The sequence below is a fragment of the Xyrauchen texanus genome, chromosome 38, assembly GCF_025860055.1.
Source record: "Xyrauchen texanus isolate HMW12.3.18 chromosome 38, RBS_HiC_50CHRs, whole genome shotgun sequence".
Taxonomy (NCBI): Eukaryota; Metazoa; Chordata; class Actinopteri; order Cypriniformes; family Catostomidae; genus Xyrauchen; species Xyrauchen texanus.
This window is the reverse complement of record NC_068313.1, coordinates 18205396-18225728: the sequence shown is the minus strand read 5'-3', so window position 1 is coordinate 18225728 and position 20333 is coordinate 18205396. Positions and strand designations below refer to the sequence as shown.

Genomic DNA, 20333 nt, shown 5'->3' with positions numbered 1-20333 from the left:
AGTACTGAGTGGTCTGAATACTTATGTCAATGTGATTTTTCTGTATTTTTAATAAATTTGCAGTCATCAAAAATCTGGTTTTGGCTTTGTCATTATGGGGTATGGAGTGTAGACTGATGTGGGAAAAAAGCATTTTAGCACAAGGCTAAATACCAAGGCACATGTCAAAAAGTGACAAAAATGAACAGGTCTGAATACTTTCTGAATGCACTGTATCTCCTGCTTACTGTGTTCTCTTAGGTACTGGTGGTGGAGGTGCACCGGCGTGTGATGACAGAATATATCCGGGCCATCATGAGGGGCAGAATAATTTGCACATCACTCAAAATGAGAAAGAGAATGGCTGGCCGTCTCCGTGACGAGGGAAAGCATCTAAAAACTCTCTTTAAAGAGTTGGTGAGTCATTGATCAGGACATTCATTTTAAAATATTTTGTATAAGGGTAAATGTTTAAACCAAACATATGATATAAAAATATTAAATATATTAGATTTTAGTAATCAGAAGAGGTATATTTGAAATCATTTGACCTCATAAGCATAAAGTTATTTACATCACATGTTACAGTAATATAGACATTATTGGACATTTAGGCTTTTTGTAAGAAAAAAAAGATATTATTATTATTATTATTAGCCAATAAGGCCAAATTAAATTTTCCAATAAATTATTCCTGCTTTCATCATACTTAACAAGATGGCCTTTAATCACCCAAGAATCATCTACAGCATAACAACAACAACATACACAACAACAGTTTTTTGAATGTCCACAACAACTTTCAAACAAAGGGAAAGTTGAAATAATGGGCACCTCTGGAATGGCTATAGAGCCAGTTGGCCAAATAGGGCATCTTGATGACCTACCCAAACTCTCCTTTCCCCTATGTAGCATCCGCCTTTTGCTCCAGTTAAAACATCCGTTTGTCACCTCTGTGGACAACAGGATGCCTTTGTTTATGGAAGAACATTCTGGCCTGGGCCTTTGAAGTCATGACTTGCCTCTAAGTTCAAACTGGGAGTCAGGAAGACCTGCCTTGGTGTAATGGGCATAGATATTTAAACTCAATTGGAATAACATGTGCTCCTATACTTAATCCTCTAGGCATGTTTTTCCAGACATGAGGGTAAAAATAGCCTTTTCTATGGCTTGTGATTTTCATGGTGGGTTAAGCCCACTTTGCTTTCTGTACATTGCAGCAGGGTTGTCACGATACCAAAATGACAGTTGTCAATACCATTACAATTCAATTATATAATTGTATGGATATTAAGAAAGTACCGGTAAATTTAAACATTGGCATTTAGCTTTAAGGTATTTTTCAATTAAATAAGCATTGCTTTTTGTTTTTTATTAATATTATTACTTGATCAATATAAGCAACATCATAACAGGGGCAAGTATTAGAACATTATTGCAAAGTAAACCCGTTTTTTGTTCTGTCTGTTTATGTTCAACTAAGATAAACCAACTGTTATCATTAATACTGTTTTTACATTTACACTTTGTTTACAATAATGTGCGTGGTCACATTACCGCGAGAATGCTTATGAGCATTCAAAACTACAGCGCACAGGTACTTTGATGATTTGTTTTACTTTACTATCATCAATTTACTGAAGTATCAGTACTTTTGACATCTCGACATTAAAGTTTTTGAAAATGCAGCACATTTATTCGATTCTTTATTACCAGGCAGTTTTAATCTAAGCTTTCATCTACATGGTCCAGAAACGAATGTTTTCAGGGATTAGTCTCGGCATTGGAAGGATTTAGCTATCTGATTTTGATGCATGACAGGGATCTGATGTTGTCATGTCTGTTTGCACCCACACAGGAATCCTCTGCCTCGTGGCTTGACAGTGCTATTCCTCACTTATCAGAGATAATTCTCCTGGAGGACACTCCCTCCATCCAAATGGAAGTTGGCGTGCTGGTACGGGAATTCCCTGACATACGGTGAGTGTCTTGAGGGGCCGAATGTTGCACAGCTGGGATTCCTTGTAGCCCCTGATATGATAGAGGTCAAAAAGCAGAGAGCTCTGGTTATTTGACAAAACACAGTCATTGCCATCTATTCTGTTTTTACAGCAAAAGAGGGGCTTGTAAAAGCAAACAAGACCTTTGTGGTTTCCTGATTTTATGGGAGATTGTTTATTTATCCAAGATTCTCATGAAAGGTGTACAGTTGTTAAAATCTCGATTCAGACAAAGACAAAGAAAAAACACAGGCGTCCTGCCAGGGCTTGACCTTAAGCTTCATAGCTTAACCTAGAGAGGGCAGTTGCTTAATCAAGAGTCCTATAAGACTGTAGACTCCTGAAAGCTCTCTTTTGTACAATGTGTGCTAAATTGAGCTTGAAACTTCAAATGTGTGACCTAGGTGTAAGTAACTTCAAATGTGGTGTGGGCTCCATTGTTTTGCATTAGCAACATCTTTGGGTTTTAAACTGAAGAACACTTAAAATTCTGTCTATCTACAGTTCATATCTTCACAAATTATCTACAGTATAAAGACTGTCTTTGAATAAACAGGAGCCAGCTCTGGTAATTTGTTGAGTGAGCATTCTTTGCCTTTCAGTGCACAATTTAAACATGCTTGCAGCAATTTTGTAGGACATTTTAGCATGGGATGAGTATTGAGTATTAAAAAAACTAAAAAGTCCAGAATGTTAAGACTTTTTTGCATGTCTTGCATATTATTTAATAGATTTTGTAATTTAGTCTACTGAGCTACAAATGTGAATTATTAGATGCTTTATCTATCTACTGACAACAGACTCTTTAAGAAATCTTTCATGTTACATTTTAAGTACTGACCACTAGGGCTTGACATTAACATCCGGCTAATGTGGGTAAAAAAACAGCAGTGGTGATTAACTCCGTCACTCTTACTAGCCATTTTAGAGGGTGACTGTTTCAAGGTTTTCCCAGCATTGAAAATTCTTTGATTGTCAGGCTGGTGAAGCAAATTAAATTAATCTTGCATTCAGTGTTTTATAGCACTAAATATTATTCAGAAATGTTACTATTAGAAATTAGAAATTCCTATTAAATGTATTACGGCAAATCTATTAGACATAATTTGGTTGCACTTTATTTTACAGTACCTGTATTTTCAGTAATACTTACCCAAGAAAGTACTGAGTAATATTAGGTAACTACATTTACCTAATATGGGTTAGGGTTAGGGTTGGTGTTAGGTTTAGTGCCTAGTAATTACTGTAATTGTTGTAATTATATAGTACGTAAATGTAGAACAGTACTGTAAAGTAAAGTGCTACCCTTCATTTTTATTCCAACTGTGAAAATTGTAGTTAAAGTTTCTAAATGTGTTTAGGCTATTATTATTATTATTATTAAACAAATAGTATCATTTTTTAGAAAGACTATTTACATTCATTGGTCTATCAATGGTCTTACTTGTGGTAATGGCCTTATTATTACAATGGAAGAACTTTGGAGAACTTTCATAAGGGCAATGATTTGATTGTTTGTATGAAGTATGATTTTTAATAAATTGGTTTAAGGTCTGGACTTCCATAAATTATGGTCAAATTATTAACAAAGTTTTCCTGTTCTATCCTACTGCTGTTCTAACTGGTCATGTTTGTTTTCAGATATTCCAAGAGACTACTTAAACCATTAGGCCTGAGTCCTGCTAAACTCATATCATTCTCATTCAAATAAAATGTCCAAACAAATGCATGCATTTAAAATCTCCAGTTACCTTTATCAGTTTTTGTGAAGTGGGAGATTTTCTCAAGTAAACATTATGAGTGGCTAATGATTTTTGAACACCACTAGACACAGTGGCCGGTGAGCCAAAAAAATAATGGAAAAAAAAAACAAGACCCTATTACCATTTTAAACGTTCTAATATATATATATATATATATATATATATATATATATATATATATAACTATATACACTGGTGGCCAAAAGTATGGAGTAATGTACAGATTTAGCTGTTTCATACTTTAATTCACCAAAGTGGCATTCAACTGATCATAAAGTATAGTCAGGACAGTACTGATGTAAAAAAAACAGCACCATCACTATTTGAAAATTTTCATTTTTGATTAAATCTAGACAGGTCCCATCACTCAACAGCCATCACTCAACAGCTTATCCTTGAGTAATCATGATAAATTGCTAATATGGTACCTGAAAATCACTTGCCATCATATCAAACACAGTTGAAAGCTGTTTGATTCGTTAAATTAAGCTTAACATTGTCTTTGTGTTTGTTTTTGAGTTGCCACAATATGCAGTAGTCTGGCATGTCTTAAGGTCAAAAATGAATGAAGGCTATACAGTGCTTGAAATTGACAAAAAATGAAGATTTCAAACAAAGGTGTAACTACAGTCTTCAAAGACAAAGGACAACTGGCTCTAACATGGACAGAAAGAGATGTGGAAGTCCAGATGTACAACTAAACAAGAGTATAAGTACATCAGAGACTTCATGTGCACTGAAATCAATCACATTCTGCCAAATAAATGTCAAGCAACCTGATCTCCCATCAAACATTTTTGCATCAATTCAAATACATTTATCTTTCCCTATTGCGCTACTAAAAGAGTGTTGCACCAACAACCTCTGAGACACAGGTTCTTGTCCCATGGAAACCAGGAAGTAATTGCGTTCTCAGAAGGGAAAGCTGTCAACGCTGGTTGAATTAGCACTGGTTTACACACCAACACATTTCCCTCTGCTTACCTGCTGGAGCTGTGGGTGCACACACGACCATCTAACACATAATTTACATTCCCCGACAGTCATTATACACCTACAGAACTAACACACACAGACACAGGTTTTGCCTACGTATTTTATCTGTTTTTATTGTACGTATCTTTGTGTTCTTTGTTGCGAAGTGTCTGTCTTCTGGGTTCGTGGTTGCGTCGGCCAAATGGCACTAGACAGGAACTTACTGGTTCAGATGGTGTGTTTCGAAATGGGCAGGGTTTCCAGTATTTAAGAAGCCCTCCGTTCACTGAGAAAGTTGTCTCTGTTTGAACCTTGATGTGGAAGTCAGTGCGAGACTTTTTTTTAGAACTGTTTGTTTGTTTTGTTTTTGTATATACTGTATGTTTTTGTATATTGTCCTCAGTTTTTGAATTTAATCAGCACTGTGAATAAAACAGTCTACTACTAATTCTGCCTGACCGCGGAAAATGATGAACAGGCAGACAGCAATACTTATTGGCTAAGTCTGGTGAATGTTAATAAAGTGCCTGAAATCGTTTATAACACCTTTTAGATGGATGAATGTATTATTTCAGTTTGCTAGTGTTTTTGTTGTCCACTGGGTGACATTATGTTTAAGTAATTAGGAATGTTAGCAATGTTAGGTAAGTCAGGAGTCTGGGCAATCAGATATTGTTTTGGGATTTACTAAAGAAAGGCATTATTTTAAAGCTACAAAGGACTTGGACTCTCTGAAAACTATTTAATTTATTGCTCAAATCTGGCTTTAGTGGAAAGGCATCATAGCTAGATTTAGCCATTCTGCACTGTTATCATGACTCTGTACATTAATTTAATATGATGTCACATCAATCAAGAATAATTTTTTTTTGGTGTGTTTGTGCTTGTAGGAGGAAACATGTCTCTGCCATACTAAATATCCGTGGGATGACCCGACAAACAGAGAGGCAGGAGATCTTGAACATAGTGAAAGACATCGAGAACAGCGACAGCCTCATGCGGGTGTCTCGTGACAGGGCTCTTTTCGCTGAAGTGCCGGTGACATCAGAAGTGCATTGTCTAAATGTAGGTTTGAGCCGCATCGCCCTCACCGCCTCATCACTCTTCTCCAGCATGCGGACCCAGCGCAGGAGGACTCCAACCAGGGAAAACCAGGATGACATGCTGTAACCCAGGGCAAAAGCTCTTGAGACTCTCAGAAGGGTTCCTTATTAAGTCTTCCAGCACATACATGTATTGTGCACTGGAGCTCAGAACAGAGAACATGACAGCATTAGTTGGCATCACTACAGTCATTTTGCACAGCAAATTGTGGAAAGGCATGTTTGAAATATACAGTGTGTCCCGTTTCAGTGGAATTGAAAAATGTTATCTTCTGAAGATACTGTATAGTGCAAGTGTCATTGAACTCTATCACTGCACCGAAGGCAGAAGTGACATTAGGTAACCGTCTCTAAGAAATGTCGTAAAGTGCAGGAGTCACATGAGTGTTTGTTGTAAAAATCAACTACTGATCAAAACACTGTTCGGTTTTGAGAACTAAGAAATATATAAATTAGGAAGTAGGATGTTATTTTCCTCTGAATCATGTCTTGTCTCTCTTAACTTTTTGACAGTAATTGATTGGAATGAAATAATGTTTATTTTTAGTTGCACATGACTGAAGACTTTAAGGTACTATGCAATTGCAGTTGTCTTTGATCTTTCAAAAAATTATTGATAATATTTAAATGAATAGTTTCATGACCCAGTCATCTGTTATCTTGTCATAAATGATAAATGTATTTTGTAATTTGTCAAATATACCTGAAAGAAATTACAAGGGGCTATTCAAATTCCATAAGGCTTATTTATTGCACAAATAATCTCATACAACAGTAGCGAACAACAACAATAACCAACATAATAACTAAAACCAAAAATAAATTTGCCTTAGTTAGCCTAGTTGCTTTAAAGTATCTGGTCTATACACAAACTTAGTACTAGTTTTGGGAGGTTTTACCTTAAATATGAATGGACCAAGCTGAGGTTTTTGTATTTGCCATGCCAAAGAGTTAACCTTGTCTTTCCTCCAACTTTTCTTTTCAGCGTGCGTTTGATTAGTTAATGTTGATGTGTGAGCACCACGGCAAAGAATTGAAAGATACATTTCAGTAAACTTAAGGGTACTCTGCATGTATACTGTATATACACAAATACTTAAGTATGAACTTTGACATTAACTGATATTTTGGTTATAGGAAAAACTATTTTACAGTGTACATATATTGAATAACATATGAATAAATGGCAGAAAATCAGTTGTTTGCAATTCTGTTTTATTATTATTATTATTAAATCACAAGGGCACTTTTCAACCTCAGCAACTTCAAGATGACCAACCTATATCAAACAACTTTTAGCCTGTTAGAGGTCCAATATAATGAACTGAAAAGCAACTTTGAAAAATACAAATATAAAGATGGAATACAAATATTATCTACTTTTTTCAGATCATTTTTGTTAATATAACACAATAAGGTAGTCTTTCATTTCACATTTTTATATCTGTATTCAAAGCCAAGTCTGGTCTCTTTCTTTCAACGTTATGAAACTAATTTAAATTACATTGCATAAGATGCTTGAGGTGCATCAGTAAATTTGATTGAACTGTGTTCATTGAAGAAGTGCAGGTAAAGTGTCATAGAGAAAGTTCAGTTGGGCACAAATATAAAATTAGTTCATGAAATAAGTCTGCCAAAACACCTTTGTTACAGTTATTTACACTACTAAATCTGTGATAACAGTGAACACTTTCATAAAAACAAATACTGTCACGATGCAGGAGGAGGCAGACAATGGGTTGGATCCAAATGCAGTGTACTTTATTGTAAATCAAAGTGAGACAAAACAAACAGGAACAAATTAAATGACCACGATGGGTAAAACGACACTAAAACCTGGAAACACGGAAAACATGAAAGGTAGAACAGGCAGGATAAACATCAGGGGGAGCACGGAGACAGGCATCCACAAACATCAAAGACCGACAGGGGAATGGTGAAACAAACCGGGTTAAATACACAAACACAATGACGACTAAATGAGACACAGGTGAGACCAATGAAGAGTGCAGGCAGTGAGAGAGGCCAGGAATTGTGGGAATTGTAGTTTTATACACAGACAGTGAAACACGGGGCGGAAAACAAGGAAAACGTGACACGGAATTTGACGTGCTGAGTGAAACAGAAAACACGGACCGGACCAAAAGGAATGTGACATGGAATGTGACATGGAATGTGACAGGTGAAGCGGAGAACATAGGCCAGACAACACAGGAACGTGACATAGCCCCCCGTCAAAAGGACCGGATTCCAGACGGTCCTAAGAAACAACAGAATAGGAAAAATAAACAGAGGTTAAAGGAGAGGGGGCTGGACAAGGGTGAAAACAGACAGACCAGAGGGGCACAAGGGACACAAAGACAGACTAAGGAGGCACAAAGGAACACAGAGACAGACCAAGGAGGCACAAAGGAACACAGAGACAGACCAAGGAGGCACAAGGGACACAGAGACAGACCAAGGAGGTGGCCACAGGACAGGGACAGGTTCAGGAGGCCTGGGAGGCGGCCATAAGACAGGGACAGGTCTAGGAGGCCTGGGAGGCGGCCTCAAGACAGGGACAGGTCTAGGAGGCCTGGGAGGCGGCCTCAAGACGGGGACAGGTCTAGGAGGCCTGGGAGGCTCTGGAGTCCCTGGGGGCAGAGCCGTAGGAGGCTCGGGAGGCGGAGCCGTAGGAGGCTCAGGAGGCAGAGCCGTAGGAGGCTCAGGAGGCAGAGCCGTAGGAGGCTCAGGAGGCAGAGCCCTAGAAGGCTCAGGAGGCAGAGCCCTAGAAGGCTCAGGAGGCAGAGCCCTAGAAGGCTCAGGAGGCAGAGCCCTAGAAGGCTCTGGAGTCTCTGGGAGTAGAGCCGTAGGAGGCGGAGCCAAGGAAGGCCTAGGAGGCGGAGCCGAGGGAGGCTCGGGAGGCTCTGGAGTCTCGGGGTGCAGAGCTGTAGGAGGCTCGGGAGGCGGAGCTCTAGAAGGTTCTGGAGTCTCTGGGAGCAGAGCCATAGGAGGCTCTGGACACGGAGCCATAGGAGGCTCGGGGAGTAGAGCCGTAGGAGGCGGAGCCGAGGGAGGCTCTGGAGTCTCTGGGGGCAGAGCTGTAGGAGGCTCGGGAGGCGGAGCTCTAGAAGGTTCTGGAGTCTCTGGGAGCAGAGCCATAGGAGGCTCTAGAGGCGGAGCCGTAGGAGGCTCGGGGAGAAGAGCCCTAGGAGGCTCGGGAGGCGGAGCCGTGGAAGGCTCAGGAGGCTCTGGAGGCAGAGCCGTAGGAGGCGGAGCCGAGGAAGGCCTAGGAGGCGGAGCCGAGGGAGGCTCGAGAGGCTCTGGAGTCTCGGGGTGCAGAGCTGTAGGAGGCTCGGGCGGAGGCTGGGAGGCTCTAGAAGGTTCTGGAGTCTCTGGGAGCAGAGCCATAGGAGGCTCTGGAGACGGAGCCATAGGAGGCTCGGGGAGTAGAGCCGTAGGAGGCGGAGCCGAGGAAGGCCTAGGAGGCGGAGCCGAGGGAGGCTCTGGAGCCTCTTGGGGCAGAGCTGTAGGAGGCTCGAGGGGCAGAGCCCTGGAAGACTTGAGAGACTTGAGGGGTGGAGCCCGGGGAGGCTCGAGAGACTTGAGGGGCGGAGCCCTAGAAGGCTCGAGAGGCTTGAGAGGCGGAGCCCTGGAAGATTCGAGAGACTGGAGAGGCGGAGCCCTGGGAGGCTCGGGAAGCTCGAGAGGCGGAGCCCTGGGAGGCTCGGGAAGCTCGAGAGGCGGAGCCCTGGGAGGCTCGAGAGACTTGGGAGACGGAGCCCTGGGAGGCTCGAGAGACTTGGGAGACGGAGCCCTGGGAGGCTCGAGAGACTTGGGAGACGGAGCCCTGGGAGGCTCGAGAGACTTGGGAGACGGAGCCCTGGGAGGCTCGAGAGACTTGGGAGACGGAGCCCTGGGAGGCTCGAGAGACTTGGGAGACGGAGCCCTGGGAGGCTCGAGAGACTTGGGAGACGGAGCCCTGGGAGGCTCGAGAGACTTGGGAGACGGAGCCCTGGGAGGCTCGAGAGACTTGGGAGACGGAGCCCTGGGAGGCTCGAGAGACTTGGGAGACGGAGCCCTGGGAGGCTCGAGAGACTTGGGAGACGGAGCCCTGGGAGGCTCGGGGGAAGGAGCCCTGGAAGGCTCGAGAGACTGAGCTCTGGAAAGCTCGGGAGGCGGAGCTCTGGAAAGCTCGGAAGGGCGGAGCTCTGGAAAGCTCGGAAGGGCGGAGCTCTGGAAAGCTCGGGTACTGGCACTGGCTCTTGGACGGTCACAGCTACTGGCACTGGCTCTTGGACGGTCACGGCTACTGGCACTGGGACGGACGAGACCACAGGCGCTGGCTCAGGGACGGTCGAGGTTACAGGCGCTGGCTCAGGGACGGTCGAGGCTACAGGCGCTGGCTCAGGGACGGTCGAGGCTACAGGCGCTGGCTCAGGGACGGTCGAGGCTACAGGCGCTGGCTCAGGGACGGTCGAGGCTACAGGCGCTGGCTCAGGGACGGTCGAGGCTACAGGCGCTGGCTCAGGGACGGTCGAGGCTACAGGCGCTGGCTCAGGGACGGTCGAGGCTACAGGCGCTGGCTCAGGGACGGTCGAGGCTACAGGCGCTGGCTCAGGGACGGTCGAGGCTACAGGCGCTGGCTCAGGGACGGTCGAGGCTACAGGCGCTGGCTCAGGGACGGTCGAGGCTACAGGCGCTGGCTCAGGGACGGTCGAGGCTACAGGCGCTGGCTCAGGGACGGTCGAGGCTACAGGCGCTGGCTCAGGGACGGTCACGGCTACTGGCACTGGGACGGACGAGACCACAGGCGCTGGCTCAGGGACGGTCGAGGCTACAGGCGCTGGCTCAGGGACGGTCGAGGCTACAGGCGCTGGCTCGCTGACGTCGGAGGCTACAGGCGCTGGCTCGCTGACGTCGGAGGCTACAGGCGCTGGCTCGCTGAAGTCGGAGGCTACTGGCGCTGGCTCGCTGACGTCGGAGGCTACTGGCGCTGGCTCGCTGACGTCGGAGGCTACTGGCGCTGGCTCGCTGACGTCGGAGGCTAACGGCTCGCTGGCCGGGGCAGGCGTGGGCTCTGGCTCGCTGGCCGGGGCAGGCGTGGGCTCTGGCTCGCTGGCCGGGGCAGGCGTGGGCTCTGGCTCGCTGGCCGGGGCAGGCGTGGGCTCTGGCTCGCTGGCCGGGCAGGCGTGGGCTCTGGCTCGCTGGCCGGGCAGGCGAGGGCTCTGGCTCGCTGGCCGGGCAGGCGTGGGCTCTGGCTCGCTGGCCGTGGCAGGCGTGGGCTCTGGCTCGCTGGCCGTGGCAGGCGTGGGCTCTGGCTCGCTGGCCGTGGCAGGCGTGGGCTCAGGCTCGAAAACCGGGATCTTGAGGGGTGGTTCGGTCGGGCGCGAGTTTCTTTAGGACGAGACTCACGTACTCCTCCACGCGTGGTCTCCGGTTCTGGCGCTTCCCACCACTGGCCTGATGGTAACCCGATCCAGTAGATGGTCTTCAGGGAAGCGTCGTCGAACCCGGAGTAGATGGCGACCGTGAAGAAGAGACGTGAGTACTCGCAAACGGTCAGATCAGCCTGGGCCAGTTCGGTGAAAACCGGCTGCTGGATCCATTATTGGGTCGGTCTTTCTGTCACGATGCAGGAGGAGGCAGACAATGGGTTGGATCCAAATGCAGTGTACTTTATTGTAAATCAAAGTGAGACAAAACAAACAGGAACAAATTAAATGACCACGATGGGTAAAACGACACTAAAACCTGGAAACACGGAAAACATGAAAGGTAGAACAGGCAGGATAAACATCAGGGGGAGCACGGAGACAGGCATCCACAAACATCAAAGACCGACAGGGGGAATGGTGAAACAAACCGGGTTAAATACACAAACACAATGACGACTAAACGAGACACAGGTGAGACCAATGAAGAGTGCAGGCAGTGAGAGAGGCCAGGAATTGTGGGAATTGTAGTTTTATACACAGACAGTGAAACACGGGGCGGACAACAAGGAAAACGTGACATGGAATTTGACGTGCTGAGTGAAACAGAAAACACGGACCGGACCAAAAGGAATGTGACATGGAATGTGACATGGAATGTGATAGGTGAAACGGAGAACGTAGGCCAGACAACACAGGAACGTGACAAATACAAAAAATGACACAGATTGTAAAAGCTTCTTTTGCATTTCAAAAGAGATTAATTTATTTGTATGTAAAATAGTAATAATAGGCTTAACTATAGTAGCCATGTGGTTAACATGGGACATTTTGTAATGGATGTTTTGGTGAGTAGAAGTTAATCATCATTCATTGTGCCAAACAAGTGCAACAGTCAAACTCTTACACCGACTGTGTATTCCTGTGACTTGCTAGTGTCTTATTGTTACGTCACTTTAGCACACAATAACGTTGGTTACTTGTATTTTTTGGCAGCTGCTTTCCCTGATCCTAGGCTACTTTAATCATTTTAAGTAGGCATATAACATCTCTAGAAAGCTGGTTATCACTAATTGAATTATGACTTGCGTTAAAGTCGTTCTGCATGAATATGTTGAATGTCAGAGCCAACGAGTAGGGGTCAAAGTAGCAAATTATGAAACACACAAAAACACAAGTTTGTGTTACTTATTTAGACATGGCTGTTAGAATTAGAGAGGGGGAGTTTGACAGCACTTACCCATGAGTCTTTCAATAAGAATTTTAGAATAGTTCTTATTTAACAGGATGTGAACACCCCGACTTTCACTAAGAAAATCCATAAGCATTTACAACTGATGGTCTGATGAAAAGTCTGGCACGCTGCCCTCTGGAGGAGTTTCCACCTTCTATTTGTTTTTGACGTGTAACACATCTGTACACCAGATGGCGCGCTTCTCAAACATCTTGGGTGCATTCCATACGAAGGGCTCATCCCTATGCCCTAATCCCTTCAGAGGGTTTGCTCTCCAGATTTAGGAAAAAGGGGTAAAAGGCTCCCAAACTTGGGGTAAACAGCTCCCTCCCTTGAGGTAAATGACTCTCACACTTGGGGTAAAAGACTCCCACACATGGGGTAAATGGCTTCCTTGCTTAGGGTAAAAGGCTCCCACACTCGGGGTAAAGGACTCCCTCACTTGTGGTAAAAGGCTCCCTCGCTTGGGGTAAAAGGCTCCCTCACTTGGGGTAAAAGGCTCTCACACTTGGGGTAAATTGCTCCCAAACTTGCAGTTAAAGTCTCCCCCTCTTGGGGTAAAAGGCTCCCTCATTTGGGGTAAAAGGCACCCACACTTGCGGTTAAAGTCTCCCCCTCTTGGGGTAAAAGGCTCCCTCACTTGTGGTAAATGGCTCCCTCCCTTAAGGTAAAAGGCACTCACACTTGGGGTAAAAGGCTCCTTCACTTGGGGTAAAAGGCTCTCACCCTTGGGGTAAAAGGCTTCCACACTTAGTGCAAAAGGCTCCCACACTTGCAGTTAAAGTCTCCCCCTCTTGGGGTAAAAGGCTCCCTTCCTCGAGGTAAAAGGTGCTCACACTTGGGGTAAAAGGCTCCCTTCCTTGAGGTAAAAGGCTCTCACACTTGGGGTAAAAGGCTCCCTTCCTTGAGGTAAAAGGCTCTCACACTCGGGGTAAAAGTCTCCCTTCCTTGAGGTAAAAGGCTCTCACACTCGGGGTAAAAGGCTCCCTTCCTTGAGGTAAAAGGCTCTCACACTTGGGGTAAAAGTCTCCCTCACTTGGGGTGAAAGGTCCTAGGGGGTTCCAACTGATTTTGTGTAGATACCAGGGTAATAGATATAGGGCACAATTTGTAAACTAATGCAAATAATTTTGAGACAGCGAGATGGTTTATTGAGTAACAAATTAAGATGATGCTCAATAAAATAACTAATTCAGAAAAGTAAACAATTTCCTGTTAATTTCAAACACATTTGGCATTTAATTACATCTCAAGTATTCTATAAACAACCCAATATCTATGATTGGATGAGTCTGTGTGAGACCATTTTGAACATTTATCATAAAAAATCTATTTGCTCCACTTAAAAAAAACTAATGTGTTTAGTCCCAGGTACAGGGGGACTTTTTACTCCAAATACCATCCTTTCACTTATTGGACAGTTATTAATGGCCTTGAACAAAACTGAAAATGATAACTTATTATTTTGTATCAAAAGAAATGTGTTAATTTCAGGGATTTTCATTAACTACATAAATCTGCAACCTTTTAAAATATATATAATTTTTTTTATCAAAATGCCTCAAAATCAACCTTTAGACACGACATGCAAATATCTCAAGGATCAGGAAAGTTTTGCAGTTCACAGTGACAAACAGGTGGTTAGGAAAGTACGGTGGTAGTTTTTGTTGCTATTTAGTATTTTGGGAGAAAATAAAATCAGTGGAGCATAATAACATTCATATTCAACATTTTCATTTAATTTCCAATGTGTTTTAATCAGTCAAACGAACCCAAAGAAACAATAATGTATTTATTGTGCAAATAGCTGATTAGTTTTACCATTAGGTATTATGTTTGTGGTTCAGACACATGCATTAGATTACGAAATATTATTAAGCCTATTTTAAAAACTTTTTGTTTTCAATCCTTAATCATTGGATGAAACTGTATTGCTGTGATATTTATTGTGGTAGCACTTTATAATAAGGTTACATTTGTTAACATTAGTAAATGCATTAAGTATCATGGACTAACAATTTAACATTATGTATTATTCTTTGTAAATGTTAGTTCATAAAAAAACAATTGTTCATTGTCAGTTCATAGTGCATTACGTATGTTAACATATAGGCCTACGACTTTTGAACTTTTTAAGTGTTAGCATATGTTGAAATTAACATTAAATAAGATTAATAAAAGATGCAAAAGTATTGCTCATTGCTAGTTGATATTTATTAACTACTGTTAACAAATGTAACCTTATTTTAAAGTTTTCCCTTTATTGCTGTCTTATAGAGATATTATTGTAATTTATGATTATAGCAGATAATTATATAGCCTATATCATGTTGTTTTTGACCAGGCCTATATTGTATCATGATATATAAGATTATATTATAATATAATATCATACTATCATATATCAACAGTGTTGGGGAGTAACAGAATACATGTAATGGGATTACGTATTTAAAATACAAAATATAAGTAACTGTATTCTACTACAGTTACAATTGAAATCATTGTAATTAGAATACAGTTACATTCAAAAAGTATTTTGATTACTGAAGAGATTACTTTGCATTTTATTGTTGTTTGTTTCATTTAATATTTAGTCTTTAAGTTTGAAAACATTTATGCATATAAATGATGTGATCCAAAGTGCATTTGAACAGCGGTGAAACACTTTCTGATGATGTGTTACATTCATACGAGCAGACAGAGAATTAAGTTTGAAGCAGAAGAAATAGAAATAAACCTTGTGTGAATTGTCATGTGAACATGTATCATTATGCTAAGCTAAAATAAACACTTTCTCTTTAGTAAGACTTTTCACATTAGGACAAAAATCTTATTCTTGATGAGAAACCTGAAAGCATGATTTGTTTGCTTCATCTTAAGATATTTAGGTTTTTCAGAGACTGCACTGGCAGAATTTTAATAGACAATAATCTACCAGTGCTGAAGAAGTAATCCAAAGTATTTAGATTACATTACTGACATTTAATAATAAATACGTTACAAATTACATTTTACAGCATATATTCTGTAATCTGTAGTGGAATACATTTGAAAAAATAACCCTCCCAACCCTGTGTGTCAATAAATTGTTGTCATTATTTTAAATTAAGATGTGTGGATGGGGCACTGGCAAAACTGTTTTGATATTATTTAGATTTTTCTTTTTCTGTTTTAATGAGGAACGTCACATGACATATTACTGTAAAGACTCTTTCAAAATGCTTTCTCTGCCAAAAAGGTTAGGGAGTCGATTCCGCGGTATGAACTGCAGCATCGACTCCTTCCTCGATCGAGTCGGAGCCGAGTAGAGTAGAGTGTAGTGTAGTAGAGTTGTGTCCCTGTGGCCGCCATTAAAGGATGAGACCAATGTATTCAAACAAACCAGTGAGACACAGCTGAGCGCTGCACAGCCTTTCCCATTTTAATCGTACTTTTTAAATACGAAGCTTTTACATTTAATCGTCGGTTTCGCAAGACTTTACATCTGACCGCATTCGGGTAACGACTGTAATTAGAGAGGGTTGATTTGACTGAATTTTACACCTGAACTCTTCTGGCTTGAACTGTTTGTTGCTGCCTCGCTTAGCCCGTCAGTTAGCCTGACGTTAGGCTAGGCTAAAGGGGGAGGGCTAAATTTGCCTCCATACCTCCTAATATACGCTTCAAATTTTTTATATTTTTGAGATGTTTCGAATCTGAGGGAGAAATATATCGCACCGTGGATCATGGTAAAGACGTGGCGTTTTTCGTGCAGGAAGTTTTTAGCGGATTCTTTAACGCATTCCTGGTAAGTGAGTAACCTTTAGCAGAGCTAAGCTAATTAGCCCACAGGACGCAAACCCGTCCTGCTGATTGTGTCTGAACGAGTGCGAGAGGGAGACCTGGTCCAACACCTCCTCACATTATCTGTTCCCGGGATCTGATAGAGATGATGGCTCGCCGGACTGGGCTCTGATGATGAGTTCTTGTTTTGTACCCAACGGGGCGAGCCTGGAGGACTGCCACTCCAATCTATTCTGTCTGGTAAGAAATTAACTGAGTGTTTGTGCGTGAGGGCCAGAAGCCATTTTTAGCCGGTCAACCAGAGGCCTGTTGATCTTAATACCACCACTAACATCTACTGTCATGTTTAATGTACAGTAATGTTAGGCTTTTGTTTGTGTATTGTCCTGTGTATATCGCGATTGGTGCTTGAGGTATGGTTTCATTGTGTTGTTATTTAGGTCGTGTTGAAGTGTTAGCTTACATTGGTAAACACTTGGTGAAATAAATTGCCACCAACAAGCTGCGAGTGGGTGGCATGTCGTATCTCTAAGTATTTAAACAACTAAAAACGGCACTAAGGACAGAATGAATAAAAAACACTTGCACGTTTTAATGCATTTGTCAGGTACTTTAAATACAAAGTGTCGGATCCTTTCGTTTTCATTACGGATTTATCTTCTTGCCTGTATAACATTTGAACAGTATGATAACTGTTTTAAGAATGGACCTGTTAGCCGTTTAGCTCAATATTTGTGCATAATATTATATGTTAATCTCTCGTGAACTAGTGTAACTAGCTGTTTGGCTAAGTATTAGACTAGTAAAACTCACTGGCGTTACAGAACAAGTTTCGTTTGCAGTGGGAAGTTTGCGTTTGTAATCTGCGCAGTAATGTGCGATTAATTTCCTTATATTCGCACCAAATTTCATTCCTTCAATTCTTGGCTCTGGATTGATATGTAAACATTGAACCTAGTATTCATGACAAGTTTGCTGTGTCTGTCCATATTTCACTTCCTAGCTCCGTTCTCCAAAAGCTTGTTTATTTGGACATGGTGGATAAACTGCTCACATTACACTAATCCAGAAAATAAGTGATTAGAGAAACTGCAAACTTGTTTGAATTGGATGTCTGTCCCCTTTACATTTTGAAATGCTTCCATGACAGATTATGTTTGGATTTGTAATGTCATCCCAGCTTTGATTTGTTAATGGTTTGAGAAACAGTCAGTAATAGATGAAGCGTATCAGAAAAGTTTCCAGATGCTGCTCTAAAAGGCATGTTTGTTCAACATGTTGTTCAGAAGTAAATGCTGACAGTGATTTTAAAAATACATGTCGATTCATGATGTATATTATTTATGGGGATGGCTAGATGGCGTCATCTTGCATTAGTCACAGCAAAGCATTCTACCCTCACAACTCTCAAGCTTAAATTTGTCCAAGTTACAGAACTTAAGTTGTTTGGCTTTGTTTTGGCATATGCATGTCCATTTAACCTTCATCCCACAACAGTCAGTCTTGTTTTCTAGTGCATCTCAGTGCTGTTTAGTGGAGTCGTCACTTTATCACTAGTTGCTGAGCCATGCCACTTGATGGATTTTTCTAACACATTCTCTCTCTTTGCCTTCAGGCTGACCTCACAGGGATCAAATGGAAGTGCTTTGTGTGGCAGGGCCCCACCTCGTCCCCCATCCTCTTTCCAGTCACAGAGGAGGACCCCATACTGTGCAGCTTCAGTCGCTGCATGAAGTCGGACGTTCTGAGCGTGTGGCGGAGGCACCAGACCCCAGGTCGCCGGGAACTCTGGATCTTTTGGTGGGGAGACGACCCCAACTTTGCAGAGCTCGTCCACCATGAGCTATCATGTATGTCTTCTTTCTTTTTAAGCTGACATATGATTTCCAAGCCATAAGAGGTATGCATACAGAAAAAGAAACATTGTCAATATGTTTACATGCTTCATTATAATCGAGCTACAGACAATTCGGGGTGTAAACAAGCCAAAGAAGGACGGACTTCAGCTTGGGAAGTGACGTAGAACTAAAATCTAGCTTCTCAACAGTGAAACCAACACTACTGGCACAATGTGGGAAAACTTTTCAGCTCTATACATTTCTTACTAATTTTAAACTTAAGTTTTTGTGAAAAATCATATGTATGTTGCCCTTTAGCTGCAATAATATGAATGTAGTCTCCTCAAAAAAAAAAAAAAAAAAAGTACTTGTGTTCGCCACAATATCACTACCTCGTTTGAGTTGTGTTCAACTTCCGGGTTAAATGCGCGTTGCATATCACCTCCGTCTTTCGGAGCATGTGGATAACGCCAAGGCCATTTGTTGTCCAATTAACATGTATAAATGCTGGATAAAGCCAAGCTGCAATCGCATTATCTTGGTCTTTTTGTCTGTGTTCACAAAAACTATAGTGCTTACATGACATTTTAAAAGGTGAGTTATTGTTTTAGTCAGACAGAAATTGTGCTTTTAAAGTACATGTTAACTTGCTGTAATGCAGGGCTCAACAATAAGGAGGGCCTTCTAGCCTGGGGCCAGTGTGAGAGAGTTTTGGGCCAGTTGAAGGAACTCTCACTTGCCCCATCAGGCCAGTGCTTTTACTAAATCTTACATTGATTTATCATGTATATGTTTTTATGCCTTTGAAGCATAAAGACTTTAATTTGCATTGAACATTTTTGTATTGACTTTTAATTATTTAAACTTGGTTTTGTCTAAATTTTGCAGATAATTAAATGTGATGGTCTTAGAAACATCAGTAAGAATGGTTTGAAAAATTATAAACCAATCATTAAACTGATCTGGCACGTATACCGATCAGCCACAACATTAAATCAACATGCCTAATATTTTGTTTGTCACCCATGTGCCACCAAAACAGCGCCAACCCGCATCTCAGAATTGCATTCTGAAATGATATACTTGCCACAACAATTGTACAGAGCTGTTATCGGAGTTACTGTAGACTCTGAGTAAATTCTAGAGACTGTTGTACATGAAAATCCGAGGAGATCAGAAGTTACAGAACTACTCAAACCAGCCCGTCTGGCACCAACAATCATACCATAGTCCAAATCACTAAGATCAGATATTTTTTCCCCCATTCTGATATTTGATGTGAACAACTGCAGCTCCTGAACATGTCTGTATGATTTTATGCACTGCACTGCTGCCACACAATTGGCTGATTAGATGATTGTTGGTGCCAAGAGCTGAAATGATTAGTCGACGTTATCGACAACGTCGACAATAAAGCATTGTCGACAAAAATGTTCATTGTCGAATAGTCGTTTGAGCTAATTTAAAGTAACATGAGATCACTTTAAACTCTAATGATGAGAGCAGCACTGCAGCTCACAAATGACTTATGAGAGGAAGAATTACACGGATCACAGTCCAGACGAACTCGAAACTTTCCAAATAGCTTCAGGTGATGTAGATCGCAAAGTATGAGGGGATTATAATGCAAAAATACAAAGTAAATACAGAAGCACTCTTGTTGTGGAATAAGTGGAGCTGGAGCTGCCACTCCGATCCGCTGATGCAAAACTTGTATGTCGAGCATCTTTAAAGGAAACACCCCCGATGTTACATCTTAAATGCAGTTATATTTAGTGCCTTATAGCTTTAATTAAGTCCAAATAATACGGAAGTAGATCATGTAAATAACTACAATCTCTGAAACTGGCATTTCTCTGTGCAGTCAGCACCTCTTCTATGAGTTGTGTAATTGTCTCGATCTAAGTTGGAGAGATTGAAACTGCACCCATCTGAGGCACACACTGTCGCAGGAATGCTTGTCCCTCGATCATGCATGCTTGCTGCAGCTAGATTATAACGTGATGGCTCGTGACTTATTGAATCATAATAAATGTCACTGTGCATTTCTTATCGTGAAGAAAATTGGCAATACACAGCTTTATTAATAAGAGAGAGGGTTTTTTTTTGTGAGTTAAAGATGGATTGAAGTGAACCAAAAGGTGAGCGAGTCTTCGCCTCATTATACACTGCAACAAAATATGTTTATGATTTGGCTTGTTTTCCAATATAAATATGTAAAAGTCTTTTAAAACAAAAAAC

The 20333-nt window shown here is 42.1% G+C and overlaps 2 protein-coding genes across 3 annotated transcripts in view; both read left to right on the top strand.

Moving 5' to 3' along the window:
- LOC127631878 (tumor necrosis factor alpha-induced protein 2-like) overlaps positions 1-7006 on the top strand; it is a 42043-nt gene extending 35037 nt beyond the window's left edge. For both annotated transcript variants that reach the window (XM_052110269.1, XM_052110268.1), the window contains exons 11-13: positions 241-396; positions 1838-1959; positions 5608-7006. In XM_052110269.1, the coding sequence (XP_051966229.1) occupies positions 241-396; positions 1838-1959; positions 5608-5887 (558 nt within the window). In that variant the 3' untranslated portion in view covers positions 5888-7006. The remainder of the gene's footprint in view (positions 1-240; positions 397-1837; positions 1960-5607) is intronic.
- An 8802-nt stretch (positions 7007-15808) lies between these two features.
- Positions 15809-20333, top strand: part of LOC127631879 (mediator of RNA polymerase II transcription subunit 13-like) — a 44982-nt gene continuing 40457 nt past the window's right edge. The window contains exons 1-3 of the mRNA XM_052110270.1: positions 15809-16258; positions 16398-16494; positions 17870-18104. Of these exons, the coding sequence (XP_051966230.1) occupies positions 16426-16494; positions 17870-18104 (304 nt within the window). The 5' untranslated portion in view covers positions 15809-16258; positions 16398-16425. The remainder of the gene's footprint in view (positions 16259-16397; positions 16495-17869; positions 18105-20333) is intronic.